This window comes from Oncorhynchus keta, chromosome 5 (genome assembly GCF_023373465.1).
Source record: "Oncorhynchus keta strain PuntledgeMale-10-30-2019 chromosome 5, Oket_V2, whole genome shotgun sequence".
NCBI lineage: Eukaryota > Metazoa > Chordata > Actinopteri > Salmoniformes > Salmonidae > Oncorhynchus > Oncorhynchus keta.
In genome coordinates this window covers 17,634,059-17,655,505 of record NC_068425.1, presented here as the reverse complement: position 1 = coordinate 17,655,505, position 21,447 = coordinate 17,634,059, and the positions used below count along the sequence as shown (strand labels likewise).

Below are 21,447 nucleotides of genomic sequence, written 5' to 3'. Positions count from 1 at the left end.
TCTCTCTCTCTCTCTCTCTCTCCTCCTGACTCTCTCTCTCCTCCTCTCTCCTCCTCTCTCTCTCTCTCTCTCTCTCTCTCTCTCTCTCTCTCTCTCTCTCTCTCTCTCTCTCTCTCTCTCTCTCTCTCTCTCTCTCTCTCTCTCTCTCTCTCTCCTCATGACTCTCTCTCTCCTCTTGACTCTCTCTCTCTTCCTGACTCTCTCTCTCCTCCTGACTCTCTCTCTCCTCCTGACTCTCTCTCTCACTCAAAAGGGGGACACACACACTGAACTGTCACATTTCTAAAACAGGACAAAAAGGGGGTACTAGGAGACAGGGAGGAAGAAAAATAGGTCTAGAAACAATGCCAAAAAGAAGGAGAGCAGACAAAAACGAGCCCAAAGGATGGGCTAGATGGAGTGTTCCAGTGTGTTCCTTCCCTCCGCACCACGTATGAACCAGAACCACAGCAACAGCACCTAATCACTCAGAGCCATGCCACCAACAGAGAGCCAGCCGGACAGAGAGGCGCTTTATTTTAATTCCCTTATCGTTTACAAATGCTTCTAATTGCAGCAGTGTTTTAGGGAGACATGGCTCTGTGGTGCAGAACAGCACATTACTATAATAGAATCAGGACCTCACTGATTAGTACAACAAAAGGTGTTATTGTAAGCCATAATTGAGAATATAAATGTGTGCAGAAAGACCAACTCAACAGGATTTAAATGAAAGCCCCCGGTATAGAAAAGAGGGGGAGTGTTCCTCACGGGGGAAACATGGTGTTCCTGCTCTCGTGCTCACATCATTGCCATAAAATGACAACGGATATAGTGCCCAAGGGAGGCAAGTGCCGCTCCTTATGTCCCTCCCTCACAGGAAGAAGGACATAAACAAGGCCTGGGCATAACTGTTGTCAGTCAATTCCCTGTTGTACTGTGATTAAATGCTTCAACTAGCTTGCTGCACTCATCCCCCCACAACAATTAGGCCTAGACACATTTCAGCTCCATCATTTCCTCTAGACAACACACACACACACACCCATGCACACACACACACGCATGCACGCACACACACACACGCACGCAAGCAAGCACGCACACACACACGCAAAGACACACATAAACTCATGCATGCACACACACAAACATAAACAAACATACACACAGACAAACATAAACACACACACACACGCACAAACACACACACTAAGCACCATAACGTAACATTGGAAATAAAAATATCCTTAATGCAGCCAGGCAGGAACAGGAACTAATTGGTCACCTCGGTCACACCTTGACAAGCAAAATAAAAATAGGCTTGTTTTGTTCCTCATGGTAGACCTAGCGGTTAGCATTACACTCCCACTGTTACACAACAACAGAGGGAGAGGGAGGGGGCTATTTCCAAACAAATCAAAGTTTACTGGTGACGGATACAGGTGTAAGCAGTACAGTGAAATGCTTACTTCATAACTCTCCTCAACAATACAATATCAATATAATTTAAGAATCAAATGCCCAATACAATGTCCAAAATTACAAGTAGTAATAAAAAGTAGAAGAAAAAGAATCAACGAAAAGAAGTTATGAGACATATGTACACAGCTGAATATAGAGTAGGATGTATAAATTGTGTTCTGCCAAATTATGATGACTGTTATATACAACTAGTGTAGTGAGAAGTGTAGCAGCTTTAATAAATAGTCAATAAATAGTGTGTTAGCATGTGTGTGAGAGGGAGAGAGAGTGAATGAGTGTGTGTGTGTGGAGAATCAATGCACAGGGTCTCTTAATAATAAGGATCCACCCCTGTTTATCAATTTTCGCCTAAATGACATGCCCAAATCTAACTGCCTGTAGCTCAGGACCTGAAGCAAGGAAATACACATACCATTTGAAAGGAAACACTTTGAAGTTTGTGGAAATGCTAAATTAATTTAGGAGAATATAACACATTAGATCTGGTAAAAGATAATACATAGACATGTTTTTTTACCATCATCTTTACCATCATCTTTGAAATACAAGAGAAAGGCCATAATGTATTATTCCAGCCCAGGACAATTTTGATTTTGGCCACTAGATGGCAGCAGTGTATGTTGAACGTTTTAGACTGATCCAAACAACCATTGTATTTCTGTTCAAAATTTTGTATCAAGACTACCCAAATGTGCCTGATTGGTTTATTAATACATTTTCAAGTTCATAACTGTGCACTTTCCTCAAACAATAGCATGGTATTCTTTCACTGTAATAGCTTCTGCAAATTGGACAGTGCAGTTAGATTAACAAGAATTTAAGCTTTCTGCCAATATCAGATATGTCTATGTCCTGGGAAATATTCTTGTTACTTACAACCTCATACTAATCACATTAGCCTACATTAGCTCAACCGTCCCGTGGGGGACCCACCGGTCCTTTAGAGGTTTTAAGGTGCATGCGGGTAGACAGCTAGGGTTTAGCTGCTCAATGGCCTGGTGGTAGAAGCTGTCTCAACGGTGAGAAGCTAAAGTGCTTTTGGAATCCTCAGGGAAAATGTGCATTGCAACAGCGGTTCATTAATATTCTTATTTCCCATTGTCTATACATGGGATCCTGAGTGGTGCAGCGCTAGAGGTGTCACTACAAACCCTGGTTCGATCCCAGGCTGTATCACAATTGGCCGTGATCTGGAGTCCCATAGGGTGGCGCACAATTGGCCCAGCATCTTCCTGGTTAGGGTTTGGCCAGAGTAGGCCGTCTTTGTAAATAAGTAATTTGATCTTAACTGACTTGCCTAGTAAAGTAAAGTATAATAATAAATAATAATATATTCAACAATGCAGTGCAATCAAATATTTATGGTGTCACGCACGTCTTCTGTTGTTTGATTGTGCTGATAAATAATGTGTAGAGACCGTGATTCATATTGGATTAGATTCCTCGGGGGTAATTTGATTACTTTCCTGTTTGCATTTATTTCTGACGTTGTGATATTTAAATCCCATCACCACTGTAGGTGAGGATGCGATCTCTTCCATATTGAAGACTGGCTGGCTGGCTGGCTGGTGTAGTCTAGATGAACTGCTGTTCATCCAATAGGATGCCCTGAGGTGATAACTTACATCACCAGCTATTTGTCAGGCTATCAAGTTAACCTTGAAGACTTGTTTATTTTTTTATTTCACCTTTATTTAACCAGGTAGGCTAGTTGAGAACAAGTTCTCATTTACAACTGCGAACTGGACAAGATAAAGCAAAGCAGTGTGACACAGACACCAACACAGAGTTACACATGGAGTAAACAATAAACAAATCAATGACACAGTAGAAAAAAGAAGGTCTATATACATTGTGTGCAAAAGGCAGGAGGAGGTAAGGCAATAAATAGGCCATAGGAGCGAATAATTACAATTTAGCAGATTAACACTGGAGTGATAAATGAGCAGATGATGATATGCAAGTAGAGATACAAAAGAGCAGAAAAGTGCAAAAGAGCAGAAAAGTAAATAAAATAAAAACAGTATGGGGATGAGGTAGGTAGATTGGGTGGGCTATTCACAGATGGACTATGTACAGCTGCAGCGATCAGTTAGCTGCTCAGATAGTTGACGTTTAAAGTTGGTGATGATAATAAAAGTCTCCAACTTCAGCGATTTTTGCAATTCGTTCCAGTCACTGGCAGCAGAGAACTGGAAGGAAAGGCGGCCAAATGAGGTGTTGGCTTTGGGGATGATCAGTGAGATATACCTGCTGGAACATATGCTACGGGTGGGTGTTGTTATCGTGACCAGTGAACTGAGATAAGGCGGAGCTTTACCTAGCATGGACTTATAGATGACCTGTAGCCAGTGGGTCTGGCGATGAATACGTGGCGAGGGCCAGCCGACTAGAGCATAGAGGTCGCAGTGGTGTCTGGTATAAGGTGATTTGGTAACAAAACGGAGGGCACTGTGATAGACTGCATCCAGTTTGCTGAGTAGAGTGTTGGAAGCTATTTTGTAGATGACATCGCCAAAGTCGAGGATCGGTAGGATAGGCAGTTTTACTAGGGTAAATTTGGCGGCATGAGTGAAGGAGGCTTTGTTTTGCGAAATAGAAAGCCGATTCTAGTTTTGATTTTGGATTGGAGATGTTTAATATGAGTCTGGAAGGAAAGTTTACAGCCTAGCCAGACACCTAGGTATTTATAGTTGTCCACATATTCTAGGTCGGAAGCGTCCAGGGTGGTGATGCTAGTCAGCGGGCGGGTGCGGGCAGTGTACGGTTGAAAAGCATGCATTTGGTTTTACAAGAGCAGTTGGAGGCCACGGAAGGAGTGTTGTATGGCATTGAAGCTCGTTTGGAGGTTAGTTAGCACAGTGTCCAAGGAAGGGCCAGAAGTATACAGAATGGTGTCGTCTGCGTAGAGGTGGATCAGGGAATCGCCCGCAGCAAGAGCGACATCATTGATATATACAGAGAAAAGAGTCGGCCCGAGAATTGAACCCTGTGGAATTTAACCCTACTTGTCAATATCTTCACAAGAGTTGACATCACTTTTGGTAGCTAAACAATATGTTACCAATTGTGCTAGATTAAGAGGCAAATTATGATCACTAAATAGAGTGTTTGGTATGTAAACTAGATGCTGTAGCATTATACAAGTACCAGCAACTCTAATCCATGGAAGAATGATCTATCCCAAACTGCTTCAATCTGCATACTTCCATCTCTCTTTCCTTCTCACCTTCCATCTCTCCTTCCATCTCTCTTTCCTTCTCTCCTTCCGTCTCTCCTTAGGTCTCTCCTTCCATCTCTCTTTCCATCTCTCTCTCCTTCTCTCTATTTCCATCTCTCTTTCCTTCCATCTCTCCTTCCTTCTCTCCTTCCTTCTCTCTTTCCATCTATCTTTCCATCTCTCTCTCTCCTATCTCTCTTTCATATCTCTCTTTCATATCTCTCTCTTTCCTTCCATCTCTCTTTCCTTCTATCTCTCTTTCCTTCCCGCCTTCCATCTTTCTTTCCTTCTCTCCTTCCTTTACTCTTTCCATTTCTCTTTCCTTCTATCTCTCTTTCCTTCCCGCCTTCCATCTCTCCTTCCTTTTCTCTTTCCATTTCTCTTTCCTTCTATCTATCTTTCCTTCCTGCCTTCCATCTTTCTTTCCATCTCTCCTTAGGTCTCTCCTTCCATCTCTCTTTCCATCTATCTCTATTTCCATCTCTCTTTCTTTCCATCTCTCTTTCCTTCTCTCCTTCCTTTTCACTTTCCATTTCTCTTTCCTTCTATCTCTCTTTCCTTCCCGCCTTCCATCTTTCTTTCCATCTCTCCTTAAGGTCTCTCCTTCCATCTCTCTCTCCTTCTATCTCTATTTCCATCTCTCTTTCTTTCCATCTCTCCTTCCTTCTCTCTTTCCATCTATCTTTCCATCTCTCTCTCTCCTTCTATCTCTCTTTCCTCTCTCTCTCCTATCTCTCTTTCCTTTTCTCTTTCCATTTCTCTCTCCTTCTATCTCTCTCTCTCTCCTTCTATCTCTCTTTCCTTCCATCTCTCTTTCCTTCTATCTCTCTCTCCTTCCGTCATGCAGTAATGCACTTGCTCCTCTCTCACCCTTCTTTCTCTTCCATCTTATTCATTGATACAGATGTGAGTACAGCTTCCCTCTATCCATCTTTTGCTTCTCTCCACCTCAACCATCTTTTCCCTCATTCCTGGGTGACGCTGTCGGAGACCCACCAGCTGTCGCACCTTCCCTCTGTTCCTCTATAACACCATCCTTTGGTCCATCCGTCTATCCGTCACCCATCCCTTGGTTTCAATTTCACAATAAAAAATATATAGATACTGTATATTTCACAACACCACACCAAAACTCACTGTAGATACTCTGTGCACTATTTCAGCACCATTCCTGTTTTCTATTCCAGACATCAGCTTTAAAAAATATCTTATTTCCCCTCGGCTCTCTGTCTTACTTATGATCCTGCTGTATAGGTAAGCAAAGGGTTGCCTTGCCAACTGCATCAGCGGCGTTTGGCCTTGCATGAAAGAGAGAGAGAGAAAGAGGGAGCGACAGTGAGAGAGACAGAGGGAGAGAAAGAGAGACAGAGAGAGAGAGAAAGAGACAGAGAGAGAGAGAGAGGGAGCAACAGTGAGAGAGACAGAGGGAGAGAAAGAGAGACAGAGAGAGAGAGAGAAAGAGACAGAGAGAGAGAGAGAGGGAGCGACAGTGAGAGAGACAGAGGGAGAGAAAGAGAGACAGAGGGAGAGAGAGAGAGAGATGAAGACCTTCTTTTACATTTCCCTTTCCCCCATCTCGATCTGTCCATTCTCCAAAGCTTATTATACTGAACAAAAATATAAACACAACATGTAAAGTGTTGGTCCCATGTTTCATGAGTTGAAATTAAAATGTTAAAATGTTAAAATTTAAAAAATTCCATACGCAATAAAAACGTATTTATCTCAAATTATGTGGACAAATTTGTTTACATCCATGTTAGTGAGCATTTCTCCTTTGCCGCGATAATCCATCCATCTGCCAAGTGTAGCATATCAAGAAAAAATGTGCAGTTTTGTCACACAACACAATGCCAGAGATGACTCAAGCTGTTGCTAGAGAATTGAATGCTAATTTCTCTACCATAAGCCCGACTCCAACGCCGTTTTAGAGAATTTGGTAGTACGTCCCACCGGCCTCACAACCGCAGACCACAGGTAACCACGTCAGCCCAGAACCTTCACATCCAGTTTCTTCACTTGCAGGATCATCTGAGACCAGCCACCTGAGACAGTATTTCTGTCTATAAATCCCTTTTGTGGGGAAAAACTCATTCTGATTGGCTGGGCCTGGCTCCCCAGTGTGTGTGCAAGTCTCCCAAGTGGGTGGGCCTATGCCCTCCCAGGCCCACTGATGTCTGCGCCCCTGCCCAGTCATGTGAAATCCATAGATTAGGGCCTAATGAGTTTATTTAAATTGACTGATTTCCTCATATGAACTGTAACTCAGTAAAATCCTTGAACTTGTTGAATGTTGCGTTAATATTTTTGTTCAGTCTAGTTCCCAAATCCTTTTACACCACATTTTCTCAAGCTCTCTGCTTCAACCTTTGATTTTACCTTCTTCACTCTGTCTCTCTCTCTTTTCTCTTCCCAGCTACGGGGCCTCTCCTTGCTCCTTCACGCCTCCAGTCTGTGCTGCTGTCTCACTCTGTCTCTCCCTCTTTTCTCTTCCCAGCTACGGGGTCTCTCCTTGCTCCTTCACGCCTCCAGTCTGTGCTGCTGTCTCACTCTGTCTCTCTCTCTTTTCTCTTCCCAGATACGGGGCCTCTCCTTGCTCCTTCACGCCTCCAGTCTGTGCTGCTGTCTCACTCTGTCTCTCCCTCTTTTCTCTTCCCAGCTCCTTCACGCCTCCAGGGCTGCTCTCCTTGTCTCCTTCTTTTCTCTTCCCAGCTACGCCTCTCAGTCTGTGCTGCTGTCTCACTCTGTCTCTCTCTCTCTCTTTTCTCTTCCCAGATCTGTGCTGGCCTCTGTCTCTCTCTCTCTTTTCTCTTCCCAGATACGCCTCCAGTCTGTGCTGCTGTCTCACTCTGTCTCTCCCTCTTTTCTCTTCCCAGCTACGGGGCCTCTCCTTGCTCCTTCACGCCTCCAGTCTGTGCTGCTGTCTCACTCTGTCTCTCTCTCTTTTCTCTTCCCAGCTACGGGGCCTCTCCTTGCTCCTTCACGCCTTCAGTCTGTGCTGCTGTCTCACTCTGTCTCTCTCTCTTTTCTCTTCCCAGATACGGGGCCTCTCCTTGCTCCTTCACGCCTCCAATCTGTGCTGCTGTCTCACTCTGTCTCTCTCTCTTTTCTCTTCCCAGCTACGGGGCCTCTCCTTGCTCCTTCACGCCTTCAGTCTGTGCTGCTGTCTCACTCTGTCTCTCTCTCTTTTCTCTTCCCAGATACGGGGCCTCTCCTTGCTCCTTCACGCCTCCAGTCTGTGCTGCTGTCTCACTCTGTCTCTCCCTCTTTTCTCTTCCCAGCTACGGGGTCTCTCCTTGCTCCTTCACGCCTCCAGTCTGTGCTGCTGTCTCACTCTGTCTCTCCCTCTTTTCTCTTCCCAGCTACGGGGCCTCTCCTTACTCCTTCACGCCTCCAGTCTGTGCTGCTGTCTCACTCTGTCTCTCTCTCTTTTCTCTTCCCAGATACGGGGCCTCTCCTTGCTCCTTCACGCCTCCAATCTGTGCTGCTGTCTCACTCTGTCTCTCTCTCTTTTCTCTTCCCAGCTACGGGGCCTCTCCTTGCTCCTTCACGCCTTCAGTCTGTGCTGCTGTCTCACTCTGTCTCTCTCTCTTTTCTCTTCCCAGATACGGGGCCTCTCCTTGCTCCTTCACGCCTCCAGTCTGTGCTGCTGTCTCACTCTGTCTCTCCCTCTTTTCTCTTCCCAGCTACGGGGTCTCTCCTTGCTCCTTCACGCCTCCAGTCTGTGCTGCTGTCTCACTCTGTCTCTCCCTCTTTTCTCTTCCCAGCTACGGGGCCTCTCCTTGCTCCTTCACGCCTCCAGTCTGTGCTGCTATCTCACTCTGTCTAACACGTTTCCAGCAGCTAGCTTCTGCAGCGCCGTCCTCTCCACACACCTGCTGTCCATCTTCCCCCAGATTCTCTTTCAGGAGGAGAGGCTGTTCTTTCACCATCCCTCTCCTTCTCCCGCTCTTATTCTACCATATTCTCAAACAATATTGTTTCAGCCCATTAAACAACAGACACAAATCCGTTTGGAGACGGAGACGGAGACTAGCATGGCCTTGGATGTGGCTCCATTTCTCTCTCCTGGGCCCTGTTTTGGCTTCCGGCCTGGGAAATCCACTTAGCCGCAGCAGCACAAGCCTGGGCTCCTGGCGCATGGATGGCACGTGCACTTAATGAATTACACCTTCAGTCTGCATGCATACCCTGTACACCTCTTTATAAACAATAAAATGCATCATGTTTACACGTTTAACACGGGCGGGTGGTGTATCATAAATATATCTATGTGTGTAGGATACACTATGGGGTCAGTGACACGTATGTATGGCCGTGGCACAAGGGGCAGGGTCAGTGACACGTATGTATGGCCGTGGCACAAGGGGCAGGGTCAGTGGATGTCGTACCTGTTGATAGAGATGTGTGGGGTAAATGTCATTTGACTGCCCAATGCTATCCTCCATGGTGTAATGGGGATATAGGGGATGAATGGCTCGCTGGTGGCCCTAGTGGGTCATAGTGGGCCATGTTTACTGGTGGACCCTGTTGACGCAGGGTCAAACGTGGAAGGGTGAGCAGAGATAATGTTTTATCCACAATGGAAGCCGTTGTGCTGAAAGCACGTCAGTTGGAATGCTCAGCGGACGGCCTCATTCCGGGCAGCTTTTTTTTGGAGACTGTTTGAAATTCTAGGAGTTTCTGGGAGCCCATTTTGTACACTATTTGTTCAGGCTGAATAAAAGTTGATTATTCTGCAGAAAAAAATAGTCCAGTCCAGCAGCACGGTCCAAACGCGGATCACAGCCGGCTAAGATAAAGCAGGACCAGATTGTTTCATCCCATTAGACACGGTTAAAGTGAATAGAATGAAAAGGGGTGGGGGAGAAATATCATAGGGATGAGCCATAGAGGGATCTAATGGAACTCTGTCATGCCGAGGTAACACTATGCCTGTCTTCTCTCCCTGTCTTCCTGTTCCCTCCTATCGCACCACGCTGATCCTGTCTCCAACTTCCCCACTCTTTCCAGTTTTCTTCAAAGGAAACAACCCCTCTTGCTCTCTGTCAAACCTCTGCATCTGTTTTCCCATGAATGAACCAGCATTGATCTGATAGTGGTAACGACGTTGCACCAGAAAGCCGCCGTCACTTCATTTGTGTACAGATCATTGTTCAAGACAACAATGAAATACAGAGGATCAACACTAACAGATAAAAACATTGCTCATACTTTTTGTTTCTCTCAATCACCCTCTCTCACACACACAGTACACATAGAAACACACACACTGTACCTTGGCAGCCATGATCATGGAGGAGCCACCGCGGACCCCCAGGATGGGGATGTGTGTCTGTGCGGAGATGAAGTCCAGGATCTGGGCTATGGCCTCCTGATCCGTGTCGTCCCCGAACACCACGCCCTGTAGCCAGTGCTCTGTCATCAAGTCACATATGCTCTTGATGATGCTCTTTGGGTCCGTCTCGTTCATGGTGAGCACTTCCACGTTGGGCGCCAGTGGCATGTGCAGGAAGTCGTCCTTCTCCCGGGCGCCCGCCAACGCCACCTCGCTAGAGTTGCCCACCAGCACCACGGCGATGCTGAGGCCCTGCACCAGCTTGGGCAGCACCTGGTGGTGGGGGGGCTGGGCCATGGGGATGTAGTGGGCCACGCCCCCGCCCTTGTCTCTGCGAGAGTGACAGGCGGGGGGCAGGTGGAACAGGCACATCAGGAGGCCCAGGAGGGAAAGGGAGAGGGAGGAGAGGGCCGCACAGCGCCGGGGAGGACGTCTCACCTCCTGGGGGGGCAGGGGCGTGGGGGACGCTCGCCTTTCCTGAGGGTGGGAGGGGCTGTGGCAGCCACAGACAGGCATAATCGAGGAGTGGGAATGTAATACCTGGGGTGTGGGAGCAGAGAAAGATAGAGAGAGAGAGATAGAGATAGAGAGAGAGAGAGAGAGAGAGAGAGAGAGAGAGAGAGAGAGAGAGAGAGAGAGAGAGAGAGAGAGAGAGAGAGAGAGAGAGAGAGAGAGAGAGAGAGAGAGAGAGAGAGAGAGAGAGAGAGAGAGAGAGAGAGAGAGAGAGAGAGAGAGAGGTCAATGTGGCCCATACACATTGATTGACTTAAGTGGATTGACAAGAGTCTATAACATGAATCAGTGTATCACTAACCATGTTTCCATCTACAGTTTTTATGCGAGTAAAGTCATACAGTATAAAAACAAATCACTACAGCTGTGATGGAAACAGGAAGTCTCGGTACAATTTTATAAATGCTGACAGATCAAATGTTTTTTTTTTTTAAATGTTCATTGGTAAAATGAATTATGCGAGAAATGGTGGTGGAAACGCCTTTATGTGCAAATATTGACATAATAACCATCATATTGAAGTAAACTTCACGCGATGATATGGTGTGTGGTTCTTCCACTATGATTCGGGAAACCATTCAGTTTATTAGATTACAGATGAAATAAATGATGATGAATTTCACAGGGTGGTGAAAGTGCATGGTGATCTTGATGCTCCTTTCCAATAAATATCAAGGGTCTTATTCTGGTGACATGATGATTGATGCTTGACTGGTGTTTATCCATAGTAAACTCATCATGTAGCCTACCCTACCCTCACTGTAACTGAGCTGTTGGCTAGAGTACATGTGCCAAGACAAGAGTAGACACGTTTTCTATTTAATACAACAGTTTTTGTGACAGAAATATCAGTAGAGTTGAAAATGCCATAGAAACACATTGGACTTTAGGTTTTTATTCGGTAAATGAAAACTTAAGCGAAAAGTACATTTCTCTGGAAACACCACTAGTTTCTTTATGCTGATTTGTTTTATATTCACATGAAGATCTGTGGCCAATTGGATGGAAACCTAGCTAGGACAGGTTGTATATGACATACAGTACATCAATAGTGCATAAACACACACACACACACACATGGATACAAGGTATATACACTCATACTGATCAATATTTCATGAGGGGTGTTTTCAAGCAGAATAACTTTCTTTATTATAGATGACATAAACTCTCCCGCTGGATGGGTGGCTGAACCCCTGACAGGGAGGGAAGAGAGGAAAGAGAAAAGGCAAGAGGAGGAGGGAAGAGGGAAATGCAAAGGAGAGAGGGAGAGAGGATGAGAAAGAAGCAAACAGAGACAGAGAGAGAGAGAGATGCACATTGACTGAGGAACTGGCTTGATGTGATGAGTGAACACTGGCTCCCTGATACACAGACAGAAAGATGGACAGATTCTGAGGGAGGGAGTGATGGATGCCCCGAGCGAATAACAAGTCTCAATACCCCCCCGCATCTTCACCCCTCCTCCTCTCTTCTGCCCTATTTTATCCCAACACTCATTTACTCTCCATCCCTCCATCCACCTCTCTCCAACGCTTTACGTGAATGACCACATACTGTATCTCTCTTTTTAATAGACCTTCATTAACAGTGATGCAGGGGGGGACTGAGAGAAGGAAGAAGAGAGAGAGAATGACACAAAGTGAGAAGAAAAAGTAGTTAAACATATCCTATTTGAAAAACTATACAGTGAGCTCCAAAAGTATTGGGACATGTTATGCTGTTTTGGCTCTGTAATCCAGCACTTTGGATTTGAAATCATACAATAGTGATGGGGTTAAAGTGCAGACCGGCAGCCTTCATTTTAGGGTATTTTTGGGTTACAGCACTTTATTTCATTTTGAAAGTGAGTGTGCATATCAGCCGCTCCTAAATATTGTGGGGATGGTTGTAATAGCGTGTGTGTGTGTGTGTGTGTGTGTGTGTGTGTGTGTGCGTGTGTGTGTGTGTGTGTGTAAGCACCATGGAGTGTGTGTGTGTGTGTGTGTGTGTGTGTGTGTGTGTGTGTGTGTGTGTGTGTGTGTGTGTGTGTGTGTGTGTGTGTGTGTGTGTGTGTGTGTGTGTGTGTGTGTGTGTGTGTGTGTGTGTGTGTGTGTGTGTGTGTGTGTGTGTGTGTGTGTGTGTGTGTAAGCACCATGCACTCACCGTGGAACAAAAGCAAAAGTTTAAAAGGCAGAGGGAGTAAAAAGAAACTGAACAAACAAACCCTATAGGACCGAGACAGTGAGCAAGATAGAGGGAAAGAGAGAGGAGAGATTGAGAGGCTGGGGGATGGAAGGGGGAGGTGTGTAGAGATGACAAAAATACTTCTTTAGGATAACTAATTGCTGGAGGTTCGTCAGCACTAATTACAGGTCCCTGTGTTAATTGCCAATTGTACACTCCTCTAAAGAGAGAGGGAGAGGGAGCAGGGGAGGGGGAGAGAGAGCAGGGGAGGGGGAGAGAGAGCAGGGGAGGGAGGGAGGGACAGAGAAGAGCGACAGAGGAAAATAGAGAATAGAAATACAGACAATCTGCTAAAAGTAAGGCATATGAGGAGGTGGAGGGACACCAAGAGACAGAGAAAGAGATTCATGGATAGAGAATGGAGGAGGTGAGAGAAAGAGTAAGAGAGGGAGGATAGGCAGCTGGAGTGGGCCTTGATGAAAAGCAAGTGAGAGGGAAGAGGAGACTGAATGAATGAGGGGAATGGCAGCAGATAGACTGAGAAAAGAAAGAGGGATGGGAGAAAGAGGGGGAGAAAAAGGAAGAAAGAGAGAGGGGGGAGATGCTCCCTTTGAATCTGTACTTCTCTAGCAGCACTCAGTTTCCATGGCAACAATTAGCATAGGCTTCTCCACACACTGTTGATGGACACAGAGATATATACGCAGACACACACACACGCACAAACGCACACAGGCACACACACACACACACACTGCCCATTCCCCTCTGATAACCAATCAATGCACCCTTGCAACGGGTCCATTTTACACACCGATTCTTTTCATGGGCAAATTAACATAGACACATTTTACACACCAACACACACACACAGGCACATATTACACATTTACTGCATACACAATGTCCATTCAGATGATGAAGTTCTATAATTCCCAGAACGGCACTTAAAGCAGACAAAGGTTGATCACATAACAGAAGAAGTCTAAGAGAAGACCGCACAGCAAGCCCTGAAGACATGTCTCACGCACCATTTGGTTTATTTAACGCACCAAAGCACACTGCGATATCTATTACACACCGATGGACCCCTAGATAGGCTCCCACACTGATACCAGCCTAGGGGCTAAACTCTGCAGCGCTCGGCCCATGTGACTAAAACCCCACCCAACACTGCATCCAAACGATTGACTAATTAGGAATGTCTGCCGACTGCTACTGGCGGTTACCTCCCTGAATAACCCCAGGTAATAAGTGGGACTAAATGGACTATCAAAAGTGTAATTGTCATTAATGAAAGCTTGGGCTAACATGGCTCAACTGATGTAGAGACACTGTTAGGATATGAGGCATGACGTGGATATTATGGCTCTGTAATTGGACGCCTTCGTCAGCCATAAATCACACGACTACAACTAGCACGGGGCCGGGGTGGTGGTGGTGAGCATGCCTTGTCAAAATAGCCCAGATATCAGACAGGCACTGACGTTTACGCACTGACATAGAGAGTACCAGTCAAAAGTTTGGCCACACCTACTCACTCAAGGGTTTTTCTTTATTTTTACTATTTTCTACATTGTAGAATAATAGTGAAGACATCAAAACAATGAAATAACACATATGGAATCATACAGAAACCAAAAAAGTGTTAAAAAAATCAACATCTATTTTAGATTTTAGATTCTGCAAAGTAGCCACTCTTGCCTTGATAACAGCTTTGCACACTATTGGCATTCTCTCAACAAGCTTCATGATGAATGCTTTTCCAACAGTCTTGAAGGAGTTCCCACATATGCTGAGCACTTGTTGGCTGCCTTTCCGTCACTCTGCGGTCCAACTCATCCCAAACCACCTCAATTGGGTTGAGGTCGAGTGATTGTGGAGGCCAGGTCATCTGATGCAAAACTCCATCACTCTCCTTGGTCAAAACGACCTTAAACAGCCTGGAGGTGTGTTTTGGGTCATTGTCCTGCTGAAAAAACAATGATAGTCCCACTAAGCCCAAACCAGAGGGGGTGGCGTATCACTGCAGAATGCTATGGTAACCATGCTGGTTAAGTGTGCCTCAAATTCTAAATAAATCACTGACAGTGTCACCAGCAGAGCACCCCCACACCATCCCACGTCCTCCTCCATGCTTCAAAGTTCTTGAAATGTTCCGTATTGACTGACCTTCATGTCTGAAAGTGATGATGGACTGTCATTTCTCTTTGTTTATTTGACCTGTTCTTGCCATAATATGGACTTGGTCTTTTACCAAATAGGGCTATCTTCTGAAAACCACCCCTACCTTGTCACAACACAACTGATTGGCTCAAACACATTAAGAAGGAAAGAAATTCCACAAATGAATTTTTAACAAGGCACACCTGTTAATTGACATGCATTCCAAGTGACTACCTCACGAAGCTGGTTGAGAGAATTATTATTATTTCATAGGTTGATGTCTTTACTATTATTCTACAATGTAGAAAATAGTAAAAATAAAGATAAACCCTTGATTGGGTAGGTATGTCCAAACTTTTGACTGGTACTGTAATAGAATGCCATCACACTGGCAAAAAGACAGCCGTACATACAAAATAACAGTAGCACGGTGTGCTCTCTCTCTCCTTCTATCTCTCTGTCTCTTACACACACACACACACACACACACACACACACACACACACACACACACACACACACACACACACACACACACACACACACACACACACACACACACACACACACACACACACACACACACACACACACACACACACACACAACCGTGCTGTTGTGTTTCCTGGAAATTCATAATACGGAGAAGCGATCAAAAGCTTTCATTTATAATTAATGCGCATTTGCTTTCTACAGTCACACCACAAGTGATATTGGGCAAAGTATACAATGCAGGGGAATACTGACTTCCAGTATTATCTAAAAGGTGAGGTTTGTCTGTGACAGCAGCATGTACTATCAGGTCCCTGAGGGGATGAGCTGGCCCCTAGAACACAGGGCCAAACTGCTGAGAGGAGTGAACTATGTTGGCTCTAGTGGAAAAGTACACGCATGGCCTTTAGCTGGCTGCTGGGGAGGAAGAGGTGGGTCTATTTGAACCTGAGGTCTGGACGTGATGTTCTGCAGCAGCCCCTCACAGCCCCCTCATTACCATACACAGCCAGGCATACATTCACATGTTTACCGAGAGTCATTGAGTGTATAATCGTGTCTATTTCAAGAGAGAGGATGTTGGAGTGCCCATCGCTCTCTTTCTCTCTCTTCTCATTATGTGTCAGGCCTGACAGGCCGGATATTTGCATGAATACGAAGAACAAATACAATATGTCATTTTTATTGTCTGCTTTGATATTTAGGAGAGTGCGGAGGACAACAACACGTCTAAACTGTTTATGACCCGTGTATTCATACACTGTCTTTGCCCGGAACTTGTACTGCAGTACTGAGAAATTGTGTCAAAGACCCAAACATTTTCTCCAAAAGAAGCCATGAAGTTTGTATCTTAATCTGTTTTTAGGTGGAGAAGGATTCGATTTTCATAATATGTGCAATATGCAAGAAATTGGCAAATAGGGACAAAAAATACTTTCTGCCACACTGGCATGTGCACAAAACCCAATATCTGTGGCTTGTCTTTGAATATCAAGTGTCTTGAAGGAGAAAAGTACTGAACAATGCCTGAAGTTGTGTAATGTGTTTTGACACAACCATGAAGGTAAGCAGTTGGTCCTGTAATAACTCTTAGATTTCTATTAACACCCACTCTTCTGATTGGAGGAGAAAAGGTTATCTCCTCCCTGACTTATGGGCTCACTGCCCCCATATGCTTATCAGTGTACATGAACAACTCCACTTCAGCTGGCCTATTTCCATTCTAAACATCGTTTCCAGGTGTGTATGATTTCAAAGTGTTGCCTTTTGGAACAGTGAGAAAACCAGAGTGACCCCCGTGCCAATAACGGCCTGGTAATCACTTTAAATGTCTTTTATTGACAGCTTTTCACAGACTAGAGCCGCAATAATCTGTCCTCCTCCATCCCATCTCATTCCAAGCTGTTATTTTTGGAACCAGGATCCTGCCTTTGGATTAGTAGGTGTGCAGGGTATTTCCTTTGTGTGCATGTGTGTGTGCGTACGTGTGCGTGTGTGTGTGAAAGAGAGACAACAGTTTGAAAATATTGTATTTGTCCTCCTTGCATGCAGGGATTTAAATGGTCTGAATTGAATTTGGTGCTGCAGCAGTTGCTTAAAAGAAGATAGGGGGATAAAGATACCCGCTCAAAATCTGCCTCCCATGAGTGAAAACCAACAGCTCTTGTGTACAGTCAGATGAATCAAAATGGTACCCTGAAATATGCTTAGGTAAGAGCACAACCTGATCCAGTTCATAGATACAGTGTCTACATAGATACAGTGTCCTAACTAGTTCACTTATTGACTGCATAGATACAGTGTCCTAACTAGTTCACTTATTGACTGCATAGATACAGTGTCCTAACTAGTTCACTTATTGACTGCATAGATACAGTGTCCTAACTAGTTCACTTATTGACTGCATAGATACAGTGTCCTAACTAGTTCACTTATTGACTGCATAGATATAGTGTCCTAACTAGTTCACTTATTGACTGCATAGATACAGTGTCCTAACTAGTTCACTTATTGACTGCATAGATACAGTGTCCTAACTAGTTCACTTATTGACTGCATAGATACAGTGTCCTAACTAGTTCACTTATTGACTGCATAGATACAGTGTCCTAACTAGTTCACTTATTGACTGCATAGATACAGTGTCCTAACTAGTTCACTTATTGACTGCATAGATACAGTGTCCTAACTAGTTCACTTATTGAGTGCATAGATACAGTGTCCTAACTAGTTCACTTATTGACTGCATAGATACAGTGTCCTAACTAGTTCACTTATTGACTGCATAGATACAGTGTCCTAACTAGTTCACTTATTGACTGCATAGATACAGTGTCCTAACTAGTTCACTTATTGACTGCATAGATACAGTGTCCTAACTAGTTCACTTATTGACTGCATAGATACAGTGTCCTAACTAGTTCACTTATTGACTGCATAGATACAGTGTCCTAACTAGTTCACTTATTGACTGCATAGATACAGTGTCCTAACTAGTTCACTTATTGACTGCATAGATACAGTGTCCTAACTAGTTCACTTATTGACTGCATAGATACAGTGTCTAACTAGTTCACTTATTGACTGCATAGATACAGTGTCCTAACTAGTTCACTTATTGAGTGCATAGATACAGTGTCCTAACTAGTTCACTTATTGACTGCATAGATACAGTGTCCTAACTAGTTCACTTATTGACTGCATAGATACAGTGTCCTAACTAGTTCACTTATTGACTGCATAGATACAGTGTCCTAACTAGTTCACTTATTGACTGCATAGATACAGTGTCCTAACTAGTTCACTTATTGACTGCATAGATACAGTGTCCTAACTAGTTCACTTATTGACTGCATAGATACAGTGTCCTAACTAGTTCACTTATTGACTGCATAGATACAGTGTCCTAACTAGTTCACTTATTGACTGCATAGATACAGTGTCCTAACTAGTTCACTTATTGACTGCATAGATACAGTGTCCTAACTAGTTCACTTATTGACTGCATAGATACAGTGTCCTAACTAGTTCACTTATTGACTGCATAGATACAGTGTCCTAACTAGTTCACTTATTGACTGCATAGATACAGTGTCCTAACTAGTTCACTTATTGACTGCATAGATACAGTGTCCTAACTAGTTCACTTATTGACTGCATAGATACAGTGTCCTAACTAGTTCACTTATTGACTGCATAGATACAGTGTCCTAACTAGTTCACTTATTGACTGCATAGATACAGTGTCCTAACTAGTTCACTTATTGAGTGCATAGATACAGTGTCCTAACTAGTTCACTTATTGAGTGCATAGATACAGTGTCCTAACTAGTTCACTTATTGAGTGCATAGATACAGTGTCCTAACTAGTTCACTTATTGACTGCATAGATACAGTGTCCTAACTAGTTCACTTATTGAGTGCATAGATACAGTGTCCTAACTAGTTCACTTATTGACTGCATAGATACAGTGTCAACTAGTTCACTTATTGACTGCATAGATACAGTGTCCTAACTAGTTCACTTATTGACTGCATAGATACAGTGTCCTAACTAGTTCACTTATTGACTGCATAGATACAGTGTCCTAACTAGTTCACTTATTGACTGCATAGATACAGTGTCCTAACTAGTTCACTTATTGACTGCATAGATACAGTGTCCTAACTAGTTCACTTATTGACTGCATAGATACAGTGTCTAACTAGTTCACTTATTGACTGCATAGATACAGTGTCCTAACTAGTTCACTTATTGACTGCATAGATACAGTGTCAACTAGTTCATTATTGACTGCATAGATACAGTGTCCTAACTAGTTCACTTATTGACTGCATAGATACAGTGTCCTAACTAGTTCACTTATTGAGTGCATAGATACAGTGTCCTAACTAGTTCACTTATTGACTGCATAGATACAGTGTCCTAACTAGTTCACTTATTGACTGCATAGATACAGTGTCCTAACTAGTTCACTTATTGACTGCATAGATACAGTGTCTAACTAGTTCACTTATTGACTGCATAGATACAGTGTCCTAACTAGTTCACTTATTGAGTGCATAGATACAGTGTCCTAACTAGTTCACTTATTGACTGCATAGATACAGTGTCCTAACTAGTTCACTTATTGAGTGCATAGATACAGTGTCCTAACTAGTTCACTTATTGACTGCATAGATACAGTGTCCTAACTAGTTCACTTATTGACTGCATAGATACAGTGTCCTAACTAGTTCATTGACTGCATAGATACAGTGTCCTAACTAGTTCACTTATTGAGTGCATAGATACAGTGTCCTAACTAGTTCACTTATTGACTGCATAGATACAGTGTCCTAACTAGTTCACTTATTGACTGCATAGATACAGTGTCCTAACTAGTTCACTTATTGAGTGCATAGATACAGTGTCCTAACTAGTTCACTTATTGACTGCATAGATACAGTGTCCTAACTAGTTCACTTATTGACTGCATAGATACAGTGTCCTAACTAGTTCACTTATTGACTGCATAGATACAGTGTCCTAACTAGTTCACTTATTGACTGCATAGATACAGTGTCCTAACTAGTTCATACTGCATAGATACAGTGTCCTAACTAGTTCACTTATTGACTGCATAGATACAGTGTCCTAACTAGTTCCTTATTGACTGCATAGATACAGTGTCTAACTAGTTCACTTATTGACTGCATAGATACAGTGTCCTAACTAGTTCACTTATTGACTGCATAGATACAGTGTCCTAACTAGTTCACTTATTGAGTGCATAGATACAGTGTCCTAACTAGTTCACTTATTGAGTGCATAGATACAGTGTCCTAACTAGTTCACTTATTGACTGCATAGATACAGTGTCCTAACTAGTTCACTTATTGAGTGCATAGATACAGTGTCCTAACTAGTTCACTGCATAGATATTGACTGCATAGATACAGTGTCCTAACTAGTTCACTTATTGACTGCATAGATACAGTGTCCTAACTAGTTCACTTATTGAGTGCATAGATACAGTGTCCTAACTAGTTCACTTATTGACTGCATAGATACAGTGTCCTAACTAGTTCACTTATTGACTGCATAGATACAGTGTCCTAACTAGTTCATTGACTGCATAGATACAGTGTCCTAACTAGTTCAGACTGCATAGATACAGTGTCCTAACTAGTTCACTTATTGAGTGCATAGATACAGTGTCCTAACTAGTTCACTTATTGACTGCATAGATACAGTGTCCTAACTAGTTCACTTATTGACTGCATAGATACAGTGTCCTAACTAGTTCATTATTGACTGCATAGATACAGTGTCCTAACTAGTTCACTTATTGACTGCATAGATACAGTGTCCTAACTAGTTCACTTATTGACTGCATAGATACAGTGTCTACTGCATAGATACAGTGTCCTAACTAGTTCACTTATTGACTGCATAGATACAGTGTCCTAACTAGTTCACTTATTGACTGCATAGATACAGTGTCCTAACTAGTTCACTTATTGACTGCATAGATACAGTGTCCTAACTAGTTCACTTATTGACTGCATAGATACAGTGTCCTAACTAGTTCACTTATTGACTGCATAGATACAGTGTCCTAACTAGTTCACTTATTGACTGCATAGATACAGTGTCCTAACTAGTTCACTTATTGACTGCATAGATACAGTGTCCTAACTAGTTCACTTATTGACTGCATAGATACAGTGTCCTAACTAGTTCACTTATTGACTGCATAGATACAGTGTCCTAACTAGTTCACTTATTGACTGCATAGATACAGTGTCCTAACTAGTTCACTTATTGAGTGCATAGATACAGTGTCCTAACTAGTTCACTTATTGACTGCATAGATACAGTGTCCTAACTAGTTCACTTATTGACTGCATAGATACAGTGTCTAACTAGTTCACTTATTGACTGCATAGATACAGTGTCCTAACTAGTTCACTTATTGACTGCATAGATACAGTGTCCTAACTAGTTCACTTATTGACTGCATAGATACAGTGTCCTAACTAGTTCACTTATTGACTGCATAGATACAGTGTCCTAACTAGTTCACTTATTGACTGCATAGATACA

General features: G+C 43.5%; 1 protein-coding gene across 1 annotated transcript in view; it reads right to left on the bottom strand.

Annotated features, from left to right (window-relative positions):
- The window catches only part of LOC118384602 (glutamate receptor ionotropic, NMDA 2B), a 159,899-nt gene that overhangs the window by 82,879 nt on the left and 55,573 nt on the right, over nt 1-21,447 (bottom strand). The window contains 1 exon segment of the mRNA XM_052518905.1: nt 9,963-10,562. Coding sequence (XP_052374865.1) covers nt 9,963-10,562 — 600 coding nt within the window.